Source organism: Myotis lucifugus, unplaced genomic scaffold (assembly GCF_000147115.1).
Source record: "Myotis lucifugus unplaced genomic scaffold, Myoluc2.0 scaffold_923, whole genome shotgun sequence".
NCBI lineage: Eukaryota > Metazoa > Chordata > Mammalia > Chiroptera > Vespertilionidae > Myotis > Myotis lucifugus.
In genome coordinates, this window is record NW_005871971.1 from 38,990 (window position 1) to 58,711 (window position 19,722).

Below are 19,722 nucleotides of genomic sequence, written 5' to 3' on the forward strand. Positions count from 1 at the left end.
GCGACGGTACGAAAAGGGCGGTGCGCGCGGCAGCGGCGGCAGCTCGGCGGCGGCGGCATTGGAGAGCGCAACGCGGAGCCGGGTGCAGCCCTGGCTTTCCCCTCACAGCGCTCCCGCGCCCCCTTTCGCATCCGCAACCAGAAGCCCAGTGCGGCGCCCGGACCCGGACCCGCGCCCGCGCCTCTCCCGGGACCGCGACCCCGGCCGCCCCGCGATGACCGCGACCGCAGCCCTCCAGCGCGTCCTGCTGCTCCTGCTGGCCTTCGGCCACCATGCCCATGGTGAGTGCCCCCGGTGGCTCGGCTCGCGCCCCCTCTGGGGAAGCCTGCGACGCCCCCCGGCCGCCCAGTGCCCTGCACGCCCCGTCCCATGCGCCCGAATTCCCGCCCGTCCCGCCTAACCCTAAGCCCCCGCGCGGTACCTGCCTCGCCCTCTCCGCTCCCCTTGCACGCCAAGCCCGGCCCTGGGGGTCCCGGGGGGGACGGGGGAGGTGTGGGACCCCAGCCCCTTCCCGCCTCACAAAAGTGGTGCTCGGAGGGGTGTCGGTGCGCTGAGACAAGAGGTAGGAGAAACGAGGTGATGCTGGGAGACCTGTGAAAAGGCTCTGGGGTGCAACTTTGGGGGTCTTTGTGCGTGCATCGGGGTACAGGTCTGTGGGGGCAGCGGGGGTGACTTTGCCATCACAGCCCCAAATTCGCAACCAGGAGCCCAGCCTGGGCCCTGCTGCGTGGTTTCTCTAGGTGAGGGGCTGCGACACTTCTGCCTGCAGCGGCCATCTGCCTCTGACAGCGAGAGTGGCCCCTCCCGCAGTGCCCCCGCCCCACTGCACCCGTGGGCATGGGGGAGGGGGCTGTCTGGAGAGCTGGTGTGCGGGTTGACGTAAATGCACACAGTAGGCGCCTATGAAGACGTCAGACTCTTTAAATAGGGTCAGGATTGATTGCAGTCAAGCTCTGCAAGCTGTGGCGCAGTTTTTTTTTTTCGATGACGAGTGTGGGGCAGGGGAAACTGGGGGGGACCCTGACTTGGGTTCCTGGCTTCACTGGGATGAACCTTCACAAATATCCAGATGCCTTACCTGTGCGCTGCCAGGTGACCCTGTCTGGCTTTCCCTGGAGATGAATTCCTCAAAATCTGCTCCCCCTTCAGCCCACTTAGCAAAACTGAAGGTCTGCCCGAATGCCCAGGGGTCAAAACCTGTCCACCCACCTCCCCCTTCCCCAGTTTTAGAGCTGGAGGTCTCACACTTTGTTTGGAGGGAAATGAGATGTCTGACCTGCTGGTGAGAATAAAGCAGCGTTTGGTGGTCACTCCTTAAGCAGGAACAGGGTAGAGAGCTTTTCCTGGGTGGGTTGATGGGAAGTACCTACTGGGTGCCAGGCGGGTAGGACCACAGAGGGTGTGTGCTCCCTTGCGGTGGCCTTTGGGGCCTGGTGAGATGAATGGTGTGACCTTTCTTGTGCCTCAGGAGCTGAATGCTTCCCGCCCTGCAACCGCCACTATGGATTCTGCACCGAGGACAATGTTTGCAGGTAATGGAGTGCTCCCCCCGAGGCATCTTGTGGGGGGCTAGGGCAGAATCCTGGGGAGTCATGGTGTCAGGCAGAAAAAAGGGGGTAAGGGGCTTGGCCACTGAGCTGCAAAAAAAACAGCTTCGTCACCATCACCCCCGCAGGAAACTGGTGTGCGATGACGCAGAAACCTGGGGGGGGGGTGACGGCAGGGGGTGGGGCACAGCCACAGCTCCCGATGATGACACACCTCTGCGGGCCACTGCAGCAAAACGCAGCACGCAGCACGCTCTGGCCTCCCAGGGCCCCTCTGTCTGCTCCTCAGACGGCCCGTCTGCTGAAGCTTTTCCATTCAGGTGACTGGTGTTTGCTTCCTGGGGCCCACTGGCCTGGCACTGTGCAAAGACCCCTAAGGCCCTGGTACACAGAAAGCAGCCCCGCTCCCATGTCAGCCCTGCCCATCCTCAAATGTACTCTCCCCGCCCCCTGCAGGTGCCACCCTGGCTGGCAGGGACCCCAGTGTAACGAGTGCATGCCCTTTCCTGGCTGCGTTCACGGATTCTGCGACGAACCCTGGCAGTGCACTTGCAACGAAGGCTGGGACGGGCACTACTGCGACATAGGTGGGCGCTCCCCCTGCCCTCCCCCGCCCTCACCCCTGTCCTCCCCCTCCCACCTTATTCTGATGCACCCGGTGCTCTGTGTGGTAATGACCTGTGAACACACTTCCCCATGGATGGAGGCAGGAGCCTCCTCACAGGTAGGGGACATGATTTTGCTCCGTCTGCACCCTGCACCCAGAGGATGCCCTGGGGTGGGGTGTTGGGGGGCTGTCTGTGGAGTAAACAATCACAAAGTAAGCGCACACCACACAGAGCTGAGCGGGTGGGGACCGCAGGCCTGCCCCGGTCACTGAAGCTTGGGGAGTAGGAAGGACGGGGGTGTGTGACGCAGCAAGAAAACTCCAACAGGTCCGCCCTGGAGACTGTTATGAAGAGCTGCCCAAAGCAAGCAAACAACAGGGGAGGGGCGGGGACCGGCGCTGAGGGGTGGGCAGCAGGAGCTGAGGCCGGCCCCCGGGGTCAGGGCTGGGGGCTGGGACAGAGAACTAAGGTGGAGGGGGGCCTGGGCAAGGCTGAGAAGAGGTTAAAGGATGGATTGGTGTTATCTATTGATTTCATTAATTTATGCCACCTTTGTCCTCCATTACCCCGAGCCATGGAGAGTTGGCTGCGTTTTCAGGCCGCACATGTTCCTCTGAGCCCGTTCTCATTTGGCAAAACCTGCCTGGAGACCTGGGCAGACGGAAGTCCTCCAGAAAACTCCAGCAGCCTAGGCAGGGCCTCTGTCCCCTGGTGCCCAACGTTAGCAGAGGCTAATAGGGAAACTGAGGCTCAGAGAAGCCAAAGGGTTTGCTCAGGATTCATTCTCACCTGGGCTTTTTCTAATGCCCTCCCTTAAGGGAAACGGAAGAGCAGCTAGTTTTCAAAATCAAGCACCCGCCCCCCCACCCATGTCTTGGGTCTTTGAAGCTCCCCCCCACCCCCCCACTGCTATGGTGCAGTTTTATCAGCAGCTGACTCATGCGCAGGCCCGCAGCTCTGCTGCCCCTCCCACCGCGGCCTCGCAGGAGCTCTAACTTGGGGACCAGAGGATCCCAGAGAAATCACCATCTGGGGTCAGGCATTCAGCCTGGAGCCCACCCAGTTGGGTATCTTAGCCCGGGACTCCCCACGTTAGCCCGGGACTCCCCACGGGGTTTCCAGACCAAGGTCCCCTCCTCCCTGGGTTGACAGAGGCTCTCAGCTTAGGACGCTGGGTCCAGGGGAAGCGGCCCTCTCCCTTTCCCCCTTTCCCCCTGGTCTTTCAGGCTGTCACTGTCACGGTCAGTCAGTCGCAGGCAGCGCAGCTGCTGCCCCTGCCCCTGCCCCTGCGTAGGCCCGGCTCCCCTCCCCCACGGGCAGCCTGCTCCTTGGGCAAAGGTGGGCTCGGCCTCTGCTCTGGAGGCTTGACACTGAGGGGACAGGAGTAGGTAGGGTTGTCACTGCCCTTCAGCCTATATCTCAGGCTCCCAGGTGGCCGCAGAGCCCTGAGCAGAGGACGAGGAAGGAGCCGGCCGGCCGCGAGGCTCACGATCTCAGGCTTTGCTGGCGCCCTCCCTCCCTAATGATAAATCCTCTTTATGTTGCCTCGCTCCCAGCTGGGCTCCCAGGGACGCCTGGTGGGCTCGGGATAGGCCATCAGCATGGCGTCCAGGCCTTTCTCTATTGATGGCTTGCCATCTCCCCTCCGCCAGGGAGCGGTCTTTGTAACAGAGGGGGAATCTGTCCATGTGTGGACCCCTCCCCACCATCTGCCTTAACTAACTCGCTGTGTCTCTGGCTTTCTATTTGGTAGAAAATCAAAGCTAAAAAAAGGTCCCTCCTTTTATAAGTGGAGAAAGTGAGGCACGGAGTGGGGAGGGAGGGGTTGACCTCCGCAGCTGGCGGGAGGTGGGCACAGGACGGCCCCTCCCGGGCAGGCGGGGGTCTGGGGGCTGCACTGTCTGAGAGCCCCTGACCCGGGCCCCTTTGTTCGGCGCGTCCTGGGCTCGCTGAGCCGGGATAATGAAGTGTGCGTGACGGGAGGTGTCGAAAGGCGGTGGGAACGTACCCGTGTTCATGGAAACGCACGCTGACGGGAGAGGGCTCGATAGTTCTCATCTTGCTGCCTTCAAAAGAGCCAGCCTTTTAATCTTGGGCCCCCTTAGTTCAGAACCTGCGCGCAGAGACCACCTGGAGGAGGAGGCAGGGCTGGGCTAAATCACATCTCCATTTCCCCCCTGCCCCTGGGGATGGACCGGCACAAAGGGCCTCTGGTGTTTCTAACGGTTGGGCTGTACTAGTCCCCCAAGTGGCAGCTACCCCCCGAAAAAAACACACACACACAAAAACCACGAAGAGCTGGGTGTGCAAAGCTGCCTGGAGGAGGCAGGCACGGGGAGCTCAGCGCACTGTTAGGGGAGGGAAGGTGTCTGTCGTGAAGGTGATGATGCTGGACTGAGGGGTGACTTGGTTCCCCAGAAAAGGGGAGAGGTGATCTGGGTGGAGTGGCAGGGAGCAGCTGTGACTTTCTGTCCCCGTGACCGAACACAAGGACCCTCCTTCAGCTCCCTAAGCTGTTCAGGAATATTTTTTTTTGGGGGGGGTCCCTACACCTCTTCCTCAGGACCCCCACTCAGTGACCGTTGGCAGTGGCCACAGGCAGAGACATGGGGCAGCCTAGCTGGGGTCCCTCTCTCCACCAATTGGAGGTGTGTCTTCCTGCCTCTGTCCCCCCGCCCCTCCCTGGTCTGATGTTCTCTCCCCTCCCCCAGACATGCGGGCTTGCACCTCGAACCCCTGCGCTAACAACGGCACCTGCACCACCATGCAGAAGGGCCACTACCAGTGCACCTGTGCCCCTGGCTTCTCGGGAGAGAACTGCCAGAAGAAGGACGGGCCCTGCGAGGTCAACGGGTAAATATCCCTCCCGTTACCTGGGCTCTGATGAATGCGGCCTCTGATTCCCCTCCTGGCCCCTGAAGCCCCTTTCAGCCTCAGCCAGGGAGACCTGGCGCCTGACAAAAGACCAGCGAGTCTGCAGCCCCGTGGGGGGCCGCCCTCCATCAGAGGAAGTGTCATTTCCATAATTTCTTCAAATGATCCCGAAGGCGTTTTCATATTCCCCTGCCCTCCCCGGGTCCCGTGTGTGAATGACAGTAGATTGGGACGGAGCTGGGAGCTTGGAGCTGCATAATTTTCTACAGGCGACTGGGGGGGGGGGGGAGGAGATCAGTTCCGCAGGGCCCCAGGCTGTTTTTGTGAAACCCACACACCTACTTCAGGGGGTGGTTTTAGGGGCTGGGCAGCTCTGCAGGTGGGTTTGCTGGGGTGTCTCAGGAGGAGGCTGCCTGGCTGAGGGGGGAGGGGGCTGTGGGCCAGCACAGGGAGGGGCGGGGGCGGGATGGGGAGGACAAGCCATAAGGGCCAGGGGGTGGGGTCCAGCTCTCAGCTACCCTGAGTGGGGAGGGAGCCCTGGGATCCTGGGCAGTGGGCACCGAGGCAGAATGGCCGCTGGCCTGTCCTGTGCCTCCCTGAGCAGGGTTCCCCACAGCCCCCCTCTGGCCCTTATGTGCATAGCTGCACGGACGGGGGCTAAAAGGGAGGCTAGGAGAGATCTTGACAGCAGCGAGAATTCCACCTGGGGCCCCTAGCCCCTGGCCCAGGGGCTGCCCTGCCACACCAGCGCCTCCTGCCCTGGCATTGCAGGGTGGCGTGGAGGACGTGGACTGGCTGGTGCCACAAGCAGGCACCTGTGAGGCATGGAAAGATCAGTACTCCGAGGGCAGGGGTGACATCGCACGCCGTGCCGGCTTATCGGAGAGAAGGGAACATTCAGAGCCAGCCCTTTAAAATGTTTTGCTTTTCTCTCTAACAAAATCCAGGCCGGGGTCCTTGAAAATCCTTCAGAGCCCCGCCCCTAGGCCGCCCTCCTCCGAGGGGCGACGCGGCTTTCTCGCGCCCACCGCCCCTTTCTTTCCTGGAGTTGCGGCATTTACCAGATGACAAAGGGCCCGCTCGTTTAGAAGCACTTACGTTAAATGCTCCGTGCGCTCCGCTTGGAGCAAACAGCTCGGTCTGCAAGCTGCACTTGGGTGAATGAGCCACTAAACCAGCGGCAGGGACGCAAAGACAGACCGCGTATTTCTTTCACTCGGAGAGTCCCCAAGGGTTTCTGCACAATGAGCTGCAGGCTCGCTCCGCTGAAAATAGAAGTAAAAATAATAATGGGGTGGTGATGGGGGGCGGGGGAGACCGTCAGGGGCCTGGGGACCAAGCTAGAGGAGGGGGCTCCCTCCAGCCCGGCGTTATCGCTGACTTTGCCTCTCTCAGCCTCAGTTTCCCCCACCAGTCCAGGGACTCACCGGCAGGCCTCTGGTAGGAGAGATGGGCATCCGGGCGGTCGGCGTGCTCCAGGTGGGGGTGAGGGGCGCCCCCCACCCGGTGTGCGGCTGCCTCAGACACCAGAGGCCCTCGTAGGCAGGGGTCACAGTGCCCGCCGCCTCCCCAGCCCCCCTGGCTGGCATCACTCACTCACCCCCTGTGTTCTGAGCATTTGCCCGCAGCACCGCTGTCCTAGCCCACCCCCCAGGGGACCTCCGCCTTGTCCCCTTCTGTATTGCAGCTCCCCCTGCCAGCACGGCGGCTCCTGCGTGGACGATGATGGCCAGGCCTCGTATGCCTCCTGCCTGTGCCCCCCCGGCTTCTCGGGCAATTTTTGCGAGATCGTGGTCAACAGCTGTACCTCCAACCCGTGCGAGAACCAGGGCACCTGCACCGACATTGGGGGCGACTTCCGCTGCCGCTGCCCCCCCGGCTTCGTGGACAAAACCTGCAGTCGCTCGGTGACCAACTGTGCCTCCGAACCGTGCCTGAACGGGGGCACCTGCCTGCAGCACTCCCAGGTGAGGTTCGAGTGTCGGTGCCGGCCCCAGTTCACAGGTCCCCTCTGCGGCAAGAAGCGCGCGGCGAGCTCCCAGCAGGGCACCCGCGTGCCCAACGGGCCCGGGCTGGCCTACCGCGTGACCCCCGGGGTGCACGAGCTGCCCGTGGGGCAGCCCGAGCACCACATCCTAAAGGTGGCCATGAGGGAGGTCAAAAAGGACACCCCGCTCCTCTCCGAGGGCCAGGCCATCTGCTTCACCATCCTGGGCGTGCTGACCGGTCTGGTGGTGCTGGGCACCCTGAGCATCGTCTTCCTCAACAAGTGTGAGGCCTGGATCGCCAACCTGCGCTACAACCGCATGCTGAACAAGAAGAAGAAGCTGCTGCTGCGCTACAACAGCGGGGAAGACATGGCCGTCAACATCATCTTCCCCGACAAGATCGACATGACCACCTTCAAGGAGGCTAGCGACGAGGAGATCTAAGCAGAGATCTAGGCAGAGCCCCCACTCTACTACCCCGCCCCCTCCATCCTCGGGGTCCCCGCAGAGCTCACCAGATGCGGTCGGTTCTAACCTCGGTGGGCGAATTTGCTAGCTCTCGTGTCAGACCTGGTGAACGCGCTACGCTTCGCTGTATTATTCTTTGTGCTACTACTGTGTGTGACCAATGCAATGCGCTCAATGCAATGATGAAGGCCACCCTCCCCCCTCTTTCCCAATGCATGATTAAGAGTAAGAATAAGAATTTAATCTTTAAACGAGTAAGATAAGTAGCATGTCATTCTAAACTTTAAATTTTTAGCATAAAATAAAAAAAGACAAAAAAAAAACAAGGCAACTGGACCAGGACTCGGTGTGTCGACGTCCCTCCCCGAGGGGCCTCGGCCACGGGGTCCTTGTAACGTATTCTTGCATGACCAACCACTGTGACCTGGGCTAAGACCCCTTTCGTTCGTTAATTCTCACACGCCACATCCGACTCGCACTCACTTCAAGTTCAACATCGCAGTCCTTAGATCTTTGTGATGGAGTTGAGGATTTTGCAGAGTGCAGCGGCCATGTGTCAGGCAGAGAGAAAACCCGGGTTGGCTGCTGGGGGGCCGGGACCTCGTCCCAGCCCTGCCACTAACTCGCTGCGTCACCCTGAGCGAGCCCACCGTTTCGCCCCTCTGGAGGGAGGGGCTTGACCACAGTGACCATCAAGGTCCTCTCTTGTCTAAAACTCTGAATTAGGAACGACGGGGGATGAACCAAAACAGCTCCCGACCCTCCCCATGAGGATGGGATGGAGACTAGGTCCCATCCCCGGGTCCGCGTGTTTTGGTCTATTCTGATGCCCGCTTGGCATCCTGAAATCACCCCTAAGTGCAGTTTTCAAAGTGGGGAGCCTCCTGGCTCACTTTCCATTTGGGAACGATTAGCCGCTTTGAGTCACAATACGTAGCCTTGGAGTTCCTCTCGGGCAGCCCCCACCCACCAAAATCTCCAATCCTCTACGCCCCTTCGCCCTGTAGATTAGCCATATTTCTTAAAATGTAAATGCAGGTGAACCGCAAGTGCCCCTGGCGAAATCTGAGCAGCAACACAGCCCCCCCCCCCAGGTGTTCGCAGGGGTTCGTGGAACCTGCCCCTTGTGGGGCGTTCTTTAGTTCTGTGGCCGAAGTGGTACCAGGCCTGGCCTACATGGCTGTGCAGTTCATTTGTGTTGCCGAGTTAGTAACGCTCAGATCCTGAAAGACCTAGCCAGTTTCTGAATCATGAACTTGACTTTTTTAAGAAGAGCATCTATTTTTGTTGGGGAAAAAAAAATAGGAGGAGTTGGGACAGAGTTCTGTCTAGCTTCCCAGCTCTTCGGGTTGGGCAGCTAAACAGTCCTTGGGTACCAGATAGGACTATTTTGCTTCTTAAGTTATTTGGGTAGGAATCAATACTCTGAGCTTCGTTGAGTATTACTGACGTGTTTACCTTGCTCCAACTCATCATCACCTTCATCACGGTCATTCAGATCACCACATGCGTCACCGTCATCACTCAACCATCAACCTTGTCACCCCCACCCACTCAACCACCGCCAAGTCCCTTGTAATTCTGGTTCCAAGCCTGTCATTTCCCCCAAAACCTGACATCCCACTCCCAGTTCCTCCTCATCCTCGCCCCAAGATGCCACCCTGGTCACCTCGTCCCCGACAGGCGATGTCACCCCAAACTCCCATCACCTTCCTCGTCAAACCCCTCCCCATTTTAAACCTGCCCTTCCTCTCCTGCCTCCCCACAATTCTCCCTCAACCCCAAACCCTGTTACCACTGCCAAGGCCCCTCCCACCCCCCAGGCTCCTGTTGCTGCCCTCCTGCCCCTCCCCTCCCTCACCCTCATCCCCTGGCTTCCCGGCCTCCCATCTCTGATAACCCCTCCCCCCAGTCCTTCCTTCTCCCCACAAGTCATTTGAGTCAACATCTCATTTTGAGTGTGTCTTCAAAACTTCAAAAAGACAAAAAAAAAAACAGAACGGTTGGCATGTGTCGGGTGGGTGTCCGGCACCCGCCTGGCCTCTCTCACGTGAGACCTTGATCGAGTCCACTACCGGTTCTGATCCTCGGATTCCCCAAACTTGAAATTCTGAGATTGGATGACATGACCAAATTCTCTGCGCCACCTTTTCGATCTCCAGGCTGTGGAGAACAGCCTTGTCCCCTGGTGACAAGGAAGAGACGTCCCGCCATTTATCCTTGACCCCCTCCTCATCGGTCCACCCATCCATCCTCCATTCATTCAATCAGGAAGCATTTCCAAGCACCTGCCGAGTGCAAGGCGGCGTGCAGGGAGCTGCAGGTCCCGCAGGACGAGGGGCAGTCTTGGGAGGGCAGGGGACACCCAGGTGTCCCCAGGAAGCCAAGCGCAGTGCAGGTGACATGCCGTGGGAGCATTGGAGAGTCCTCAACAGACGCCTCCCCGAGAGCCTGACCATCTCACTTCCCACGTGACAAAGTCTCTCTTAGCAGCACCTGATGTGGCCGCCCCGCCCAAATTCCACAGAGCCCAGCTCACACGTCCCGCCAGATCAGAACAGGGTTAGTGCCTCGCCTCGGTCTTCACGCCCTGCGGAAACGGCGCCTTCCCTCCTTGGTGGGGGCGCCCGGTTCTGCTGAGAGCGTCGGGACTCTGGCTGCCCACCGCACCTCGGTGTGTGTGGGGTCGTGTGTAGTTTACGTAAACACCAGGGGAAGCTTTAAGATGCTGTCAGCGACATGACCACCAATTCGGCCCCAAAACAGAGAGAGGAGTAGGCGGGATTGTCTTCTTGTAACCCCCAACAACGTGGAAAATGTCAATGGCACTCTTTTTGGCTTTCCCATCTACTCGCCCAGACGTGCAAAAAAGTTTGTTTATTAAAAAATAAACAAAACCCAAGGGCTACTCATGTTTCTGTGGTGTGCGTGCTGTGTGCGCCGGCTACCCTTCTCCCTTCCCTGGGCCGGGGGGCCCTGCTCTGGCCCCACCCAGCCCTTCGCACGTGGGGAGGAGGCCAAGGCTGAGGGCGAGCCCACCCACCCTTCCGGACCACACTCCGAGTGTTTGCAGACGGGAATTTCCTGCCCCCCTCCAGGGCCCTCACAGCTTCTTCCCTGTGTCTTGGTGGCCATTTGTGGGTGGTGTGGGTGGTGTGGGTGATGTGGGTGGAGGGGGGACATGAGGATGAAGGGGGCTGCGGGATAGCCCCAAACTCTCCACAGAGCCAGGGACCAGCTCACTCCAGCCACAGGTTCTATCGAGAACTCCAGGGTGGTCGGGTCTGAATCCATGCTGGCCCCGCCCTCCAGGACTTAGAGGTAGAATTGTGTCTGATACTCAGTTGGGGGACTTGTTGCCTTTAAATGGTGGCACATCCGGTGTATGAGTCCCATTTGTTCTCCTGACTTGGACCTTACACGTTGGGGGGGCGGGGGGGACCCACCGCTCTTCTGGCCCCAGGCCCGGCCCGAGGCTGGTTGAGCCAGCTCAGTGGAGTCCCGTGGAGGGGGTGACATTGCCTGTGCCCACCCTGGGGGATCAGCCAGAGCCCCCACCTCCTGCCAGGGTGCGACCTCTGTCCAGGCCCTCTGCTAGCCCAGAGAGTGACCCTCAGTGTGTGGGGGAGTCTTCTCTCCACTTCCTGCCACACCTGTTCCTTCTCGGCCGGGTCACTGCCACCCCCACCTAGATGCTCAGCCAGGCCTGGGTGTCCCTGAGACTCCTCCCTTCTGGGCCCCCATATCCTGCCAGAACTATCCCCCTTGGCCCCCTGGGGTGGGGGTCTCTTCCATGCTACGGGGCACACAGGTACAAGCAGATGGGTGCTATTTCAAAAACCGTAAGAAAATAAGATGACAATGTTGAGGTGATAAACGTAGAAACCTGTATGAAAGGCATGGGCTTTCCAGGCAAATGTCAGTTACCCAGAATCCTCCCCGGGGCCAGTAGGATTAGAGCATTGCCTGGGAAGAGCCCCCGTGGGGCCACCTGCCTGCTACCCAACCCGGGTCCCAAACCTTTGACCCTTTAATGGAACGGGGCACCCAGACAAGGGTCAGGATTCTGGAGCAAAGATGGAGACAAGATGGTCTTTGGATTCTTTCTTCAAAGCTGGGAAAGGGAACCCCAACAAAGTTAACAAAAGAGAGTTACTGTCCTCCCTCGTGAAGAAACAAAAATCCTCAATAAAATAACAAATAGAAAGCAGCCAAGTACCCTATATAATAAAGAGGTAGTATGCAAATGGTCGTTACACCACGACGCATAACGACCGATCAGCAGGAGGGCGGGGCAGCGAGCTATGGGCGGTGGAGAACTATGAGTGGCGGTGGGCGGGGCAGCCAGCTGAGGCAAGCAGCAGCAGCAGCAGCGAGCTACTCACGTATGGATTCGTGCGCAGGGCCACTAGTTTTTTATAAAAACCCCGATCAAGTAGAGCATTTTATGAGAAAGCAGATCATCGAGAGGGGCCCTGGAAGACCCAGGTGGCGGGACAGCAGGATCACCGGGGTCATTGCAGCCAGCCAGGGGCCAGGCAGGTGACCTGGGCAAAGGAACCCAGCTCCAGCCAGCTCCTGGGTCCTGCCTTACCCCACGGGCGGTGGGGCGGCAGGGGTGAAGGGAGCGAGTCTCCACCTGGGGCCCCGCGGCTGCAGTCTGGGCAGTGGGGAGGGCTCGGAGGGCTGTGGTCCTGGCCAGGAGGGCCCCAGGACGTGGAAGGCCCCAGAACGCAGGGCGGGTGGGGTGAGAGTGGGGGACATGCTCTAGTGGGGATTGTTGCTGCACGGGGCCCTTGCATGGGGCCCAGAGTCCGGGGAGCCAGGTAGGAAAGTACCCAGCAAGCTCCACATGGCGGAAGAGACATGAACTGCACGTGCAGGGGGTGGATGGACAGAAAGAAGTTTCCGGAAGGAGAGTAAGGAGGGAGGGGCCATCTGGACAGGGAGTAAAGGGGAAGGTGGGCTCCCAGCACAGGGCACCTGGCTCTGGGGATGGCTGCTAAGACAGTAGTTTGCTTGTCATCTCAGGCCTGTGGCTTTATTTTCTTTAGTGACCGTTCCTACTGCCGAAAAAGAAAGCATTCGCCATGCACATCACCTGCCCAAGAAACTTGCCTCGTTCAAGCGAGGAGACCCAGCCCCAGGACCTCGCCCGAGCCGGTGGGGTGGGGGTGTGCCCGGGGCTCTCCCTGCTCAGAAGCGTGCCAGGCTCGGCCACTGCACCGAGTCCACAGTGAAGATGCACACGGAAGGGAAACCAAACATCAACACAAAAATAGGTCAAAAAAAAATATATATATATATATATAATACCAATTCAGTAGATGCCAGAGGGAATTTAATGAGATACAAGGGGAAAGTACACATCTCCTTAATGTCAAACGAAACGTCTGTTGTAAACGAACACTTAGTATCCCACTGATCAGTACAACCCAAGGCAATAAAAAACAGAAAAACGAAGTGTGACTACTAGAAAAGAGGTTCAATGATTATTAGAGATGATATTATTGTCTGCCACAAAAACTCAAGAGAATGGCCTACAGGTAACACGAGGAGTTGGTGCACATACGCCATACATATAAAAGCCTACATACCAATAACAACCTGTTCAAAAATGTATTGATCTGGCCCGGCCGGCATCGCTCAGTAGTTGAGCATCGGCCTATGAACCAGGAGGTCACAGTTCAATTCCTGGTCAGGGCACATATCCGGATTGCAGGCTCGATCCCCAGTCAGGGACATGCCAGAGGTAGTGGATCAATGATTCTCTCTCGTCATTGATATTTCTAGCTCCCTCTCCCTTCCTTTCTGAAATCAATAAAAATACATTTTAAAAACAGATTTATTTTTTTAAAAAGTAATGACCTCAGTAATTAAGACCCAATGTTATAAAGCTGCTAGCTCTTCCTAAAATTACCACATAAATGTAATGTTATTCATTGACATGAGGTCACTAGACAAGTATGATACTAAAGTTTATCTGAAAAACATGAAGTGGTAAAAATAATCAAGAAAAAATAATGAAGGGGCTAGTTGCACCATCAGATGTTAAAACAGAAAACCGTAAGAATAAAAGCAGTGTGTCCTGCACAGCGCAGCTAGTCCTGGATTTCTGAACAGGGAACAAACAAATGCATCCACCGGTGAGACCTGTTGAAGTAAGTCGTCCAAGGCCTTAGCCTTGCCTAATGATTAACAAACTAGTAGCCCATCACGCGATATCGCATGCAGTAGGCTGCCTGCCGCTTCCGCGGGAGCCGGCTGGAACCGCAGCCCGCCGCCGGGAGCCTCGCTGCTTCCACAGGAACTGTGCAGCTTCCACGGGAGGCGAACTCCAGCCACGGGCGCCCACAGGAGCCGGAGGAGCTTGATGCTTCCTCGGAGGTGGGCCCACTGTCTCCTCTCTGGCCTGTGCTAGGCCGCAGAGCTGCGGGCTCCCGGGGGCTGGCCCACACGCTCGGGGCACGGTGGCTCACTGGCCCCCCGTCTCTGTCTCCGCTCCAGGCCTCACCTGTGTGCGCAACCTCCTCCTGTCCGGTCATGACCTGTTACGGCGTCCCAGCCTAATTTGCATACTACATATCTATCTATCTATCTATCTATCTATCTATCTATCTATCTATCTATCTATGAAAACTGAGGCCAACAGAATGACCAGCCTAAAGTTCTCAACGGAGGTCAGCTTTGCCACCCAGGAGACATTTGGCTATGACTAGAGACACTTTCCATCATCCAAACTGGCCGGTGCTACTGGCACCTAATGGGAGAGACCCACAGAGCACAAGGCAGCCCCCACCACACAGAGTTATTTGGCTCTAAATGTCAGCATTGCCCAGGTTGAGAAACCCCGGCCTAAGGTAATAGGACAGAAAAGGGACTGTTAACAACAACAGCACCTGGCTCTGTCCGAGGCCGAGCTAAGTACTTCATCTGCCTGCCAAGCTTTATGGAGATATAATTGACCCGTGACATTGTGTAAGTTCAAGGTGTACAGTGTGAGGAGCTGAGACACGTGATTACTGCAAAATAATTAGCACAATACGGCCAACACCTCCTTCGCCTTGCAAATGGCCGCTGTGGTGCTTGTGAGAACATTGGAGACCTGGTCTCCCAGCACATTTCAAGTACACAATACGGCATTGTTATCTACGACCACCGTGCGGTCCGCCGGGCCTCCAGGACTTACCCATCCTCTAACTGGGCGTTTGTGCCCTTTGACCAACATCTCCTCATAGACCCCCCACCCCACCCCCACCCCCAAGCACGTGGCAACCACCTTTCTACTCTGTTTCTATGAGTTCAGCTTTTTCAGATTGCACAGAGAAGTGAGATCATATAGCACTTGCCTTTCTCTTATTTCACTTAGCACAACACCCCAAGATTCATCCATGTTTTCACAAATGGCAGGGTTTCCTTCTTTTTTTTTTAATGGCTGAATAATAAATAATATTCCTGTGTGTGTGTGCGTATGTGTGTGTGTGTGTGTGTGTGTGTGTGTGTGTTCTTTATTCATTCATCCATTGATGGACGCGTAGATTGTCTCCATGTTTTTGCCTATTGTAAATAATGCTGCCACGACTGGGAGTGCAGCTATCTCCTTGAAATAGTGATTTTATTTCCTCTGGATAGATACCCAGAGTGGAATTGCTGGATCACGGGGCAGCTCTATTTTTCATTTTGTGAGGAAACTCCATACTGTTTTCCTTGCAGCTGAACCAACTTAAATTCCCACCCACGGCGCACAAGGGTCCCTTCCCTTTTCTTCACATCCTCGAGCATTTGTTATCTTTTGTCTTTTTAGATTGTGTGCTAAGTACTTTAAATGCTTAATCTTATGTAATTCACTCAACAACCCAAGAGGGAGATAACATTATCTTCTGGTGTTACAGGTAATGAAATTGAGGCTCAGAGAAGTGGAAACACACGCCCAGACTCATTTGGCCAGAAAGTGGTTGAGCTAAACCCAGCATCCAGATCTCCAAACGTTCACGCCAGTGTTCTTCCACTTACTGATCCTGCCTTCTGATGTGTATTGATTGATGATTTAGTCCTCACCTGAGGGTATGTTTATTGATTTGAGAGAGAGAGAGAAAGGGAGAGAGAGAGATGTGAGAGAGAAACATCGATTGGTTGCCTCCCATACACGTCTCAACCAGGGATTGAACCCGCAACCTAGGTACGTGCCCAGATCAGGAATCAAACTCACAACCTTTTTGGTGTCTGGACAACACTCCAACCAACCGAGCCACCTGGCTGGGCTGCCTTCTGGTTTTTTAAGTAAATCATTTCTTCCCAATTTTCTAGGTGTAGCAGTTGTGTCTTACTGGGCGTTTCTGGGGACGGGTAATCTCAGTCTGCAGCGTTCCTGTGCGTGGTCAGTAAGAATCCTGAGTGAAATGAGGGCCCACCTCTGTCATTTCAGAATCCAGCTTCTCTGTAAATCTCCTCTCCGCCCACTCACTCCCCGTGGAACAGCTCCCTATACCTGGGATGCCTCCCACAGACCCCAGCCCACTGCCTCGTTGGAAACCAAGATGTCATCTTGCCAACTCGTAGATAAGGATGGAATCAAGACCATTTGCTGCAATTATTATCAATCATAACAGTGTCTGCTATTCTGAATGCTAAGTGCTTCACTTATCTCTTATCAGACCTTTCAGGGGTTGCTGCACACTGGCTCTTAGTCCTAATTCTCGAAGCATCGCCGTGGCCCACCAGTCAGAGCAGCGGCTTTTATTTATTTTAATTAATTAATTAACTTTTTAAATCCTCACCTGAGGATATTTTTCCATTGATTTTTAGAGAGAGTGGAAGAGAGAGGGAAAGACAGGGAGAAACGTCGAAGTGAGAGAAACACATCGATGGGTTGCCTCCTGCACGAGCCCTGACCAGGGCCCAGGGAGGAGCCTGCAACCGAAGTACGTGCCCTTGACCGGAATCAAACCCGGGACCCTTCGGTCCGCAGGCCAACGTTCTATCCACTGAGCCAAACCGGCTAGAGCAGTGGTTCTCAACCTTCCTAACGCCGCGACCCTTTAATACAGCTCCTCATGTTGTGGTGACCCCCAACCATAAAATTATTTTCGTTGCTACTTCATAACTGTAATGTTGCTACTGTTATGAATCGTAATGTAAATATCTGATATGCAGGATGTATTTTCATTGTTGCAAATTGAGCATAATGAAAGCATAGTGATTAATCACAAAAACAATATGTAATTATATATGTGTTTTCTGACGGTCTTAGGCGAACCCCTATGAAAGGGTCGTTTGACCCCCAAAGGGGTTGCGACCCCCAGGTTGGCGACCCACAGGTTGAGAACCGCTGCTCGAAGTGGAGATTGATGTAGAAGAGATGGGCTGAGAAATGCTCTCAGGATCAACACCTCTGTAGGGTGTCGAGGAAACAGGGGGGGACAGTGGGGTAGGCTGAGTTGTCAGAACATGCAAAGGCCTCCGACAACCGTATGTGGAGCTTTGCAGCTGGGATGGCCTTTCAGGGTGGCCTCACCGTGGAGGAAGGGAGCTGGGCCTCTACGCCTCCACGTTGACCAGGCATCGCATGTGGATTGCCCCAGAAAGGGACTTTGACCTTGGGCAAGGGGTTTCCTTTCAGCCAAGGACAATGGTAGAAGGGAAGGGTGGGACTGAGCAGACGGCTGTCAGCTACCGACACTCCAGCAGCTGGGGAAATGGACGTTTCAGTCCCAAACAGTGTCCACCACAGTCCATCCCTGGGGCCACATGGCTCCCTCGCTTCACCCAACAGTTTCTGAGAGCAACTGCTCCGGACTCTCTGGGCCTCTCTTCCTGGGGGAACCTCACAGAAGGAGCGGGGCTGAGAGGAACTTGCTGCCCCTACAACTGCAGCGGGCCTGAGGCTGGGACCAATACTCATCGACTCCCGCATCTCCACCTCTCGAGGTCCCTCTCCCCCTAACGCGGTGCCTACTGGGTAGGGCACAAGGAGGCTTACAGTTGTAAGTACACAAAACATAGAGTTTATTGCTGTATTATTATTATTATTAATTTTTATTGTTGTTGTTAATCCTCACCTGAGGATATTTTTCCATTGATTTTTAGAGAGAGTGAAAGGAGGAGAGACAGAGAGAGAGAAACATCGATATGAGAGAGACACATCGGTTAGTTGCCTCCTGCATGGTCCTCCACCAGGGACGGTGGATCAAGCCCGCAACAGAGATACATGCCCTTGACCAGAATCGAACCCAGGACCCTTCAGTTCATGGTCTGATGCTTTACCCACCGAGCCAAATAGGCTAGGGCTTAAAAAAAAAAAAAATATATATATATATATATACACACACACACACACACACACTGAGTGGCCAGATTATTATGACCAGCCAGATTATTATGACCACCCCATCAGTACTTCATTGACACTTCCAAAAATACTGAATATTGAAAACTTCCTAAGCAAATACTCTCAAGGTTTTATTATTATTATTATTATTATTTGCATAACTAATTCACTTCATTGTACTGATGGGGTGGTCATAATAATCTGGCCGGTCATAATAATCTGGACACTCAGTGTATATATACTGTATATTTGATTTCAGAGAGGAAGGGAGAGGGAGAGAGAGTATTTTTAATTATTTTATTACTAGAGGCCCGATGCACAAAATTCATGCAAGGGACTTGGCCCTGGCAGCCCCTGGCAGTCCCAGCTTCGTCCAGAAGGTCCTCCGGATGGTGTCCAGACAGTCTTTCTGTTGTTAGGTCTAATTAGCATATTAGCTCTTTATTATATAGGATTTTCCATACGCACACTGTAACCCTCCTTTTGCCCACCCTGTCCAGTGTCCTAGGGCAGTGATGGCAAAACTTTTGAGCTCGGTGTGTCAGCATTTTGAAAAACCCTAACTTAACTCTGGTGCCGTGTCATATATAGAAATTTTTTGATATTTGCAACCATAGTAAAACAAAGATTTATATTTTTGATACTATTTTATATATTTAAATGCCATTTAACAAAGAAAAATCAACCAAAAAAAATGAGTTCTCTTGTCATAACACGCGAACTCATTTTTTTGGTTGATTTTTCTTTGTTAAATGTCATAGGTTAAGTGTCATAGGTTCGCCATCGCTGTCCTAGGGGCTTGCAGGAGGGCCTAAAATCTTGGTTGCCATGCACTGCTCAGGCCGTCGTTGCTGTACTTGCCCATTTACCATTGAATTGGGCCAAGACACTAAGAAGTGTCCAGAAAATAACCTTGGTTATGTTCCTGCCTGTCCCCACAATTAAATAAAAACCCTGCCTCCCCCTGCTGCTCAGGCTCCTTTCCTTATCTCCTGGTCTTTGCACAGAGAGTCCTACGTGACTGACGGGGCAGCAATTGAGCTTGCAGGGTAATGCGGGCAGTGGCGTCAGAGGGACCTCAGCAAGTCCTGTCTTGATAAAAGCAATGATAACACTGGAACAACTGTCAAAACCCACCATTTCCCAACTCTGGAAATTAACAAATTGAGAGACATTTACTCAAGGAAAACGAGCGACAATGGTGGGATCTGCGCATTTAACACGAGGCTGCTCCCCTCTCCCCGTCGCGGGGTTGAAGCGGCTGGGGAGGGCTGATCTAATTTGGAGCTCCAGAGAAAGGCCCCTTGTTCGGGGGCGCTGTCAGAAGCAATTGCCATCTCTCTAGCAAACAATCAAGGGAGGCCAATATCGCAGTGGCCCGGGGCTATAATATAGAGTTGGGAACAGAGCAGATGGGCCAAGAAATTTAAATAGAGATCTGGGGACTGGGATGGCCGCGGGGGCTTAGATAAGGCCTCACGTATTCCTGGTGATCTGGAAGGCTGCGCACGTGTGCATATTCACGAAAGACCAGGGAGGGCCCGGTTCTCTGCTGTCCCTGGCCGACCAGGGGGCCCTGCACCAGCAGATGGGGAAGGCTGGGGCAGACTTGTAAACTGCCTGGTCTTTGAATGGGCGCCTCACCAGAGCAACGGGTGCAAACCTTACTGGCTCAGGGTGTTGAGGCAGAACCTCTGACCAGCCATTGGCTGACTAGGAAGCTCTGCTCCCCCAGGGTCAGCTTCTAGGAAGCCAGGTTTAATAATAAAAACCAAGAATTTTGAAAGAGCATAGATATTAGTGTTGACACACGGGAGGGGAGACAGACATGCTACAATAGTCCTCTAGGAAATATGTATCCAATACAAAAGAATGAAGTGACAGAGGAATAGAGAAACATCAAAACATGA

General features: G+C 55.2%; 1 protein-coding gene across 2 annotated transcripts; it reads left to right on the top strand.

Annotated features, from left to right (window-relative positions):
- The first annotated feature begins 214 nt into the window (after positions 1-214).
- On the top strand, positions 215-7,697 carry DLK1 (delta like non-canonical Notch ligand 1). Of its 2 annotated transcripts, XM_014448785.2 has the most exons (6): positions 215-281; positions 1,469-1,532; positions 2,004-2,134; positions 4,867-5,008; positions 6,717-6,996; positions 7,216-7,697. In XM_014448785.2, exons 1-6 carry the CDS (start codon positions 215-217, stop codon positions 7,459-7,461), a joined length of 930 nt encoding a protein of 309 aa, XP_014304271.1. In that variant the 3' UTR covers positions 7,462-7,697. The 2 variants fall into 2 exon arrangements, with proteins under 2 accessions (XP_014304271.1, XP_006106890.1); XM_006106828.3 differs by having other exon boundaries at positions 6,717-7,697.
- The last annotated feature ends 12,025 nt before the right edge of the window (positions 7,698-19,722 follow it).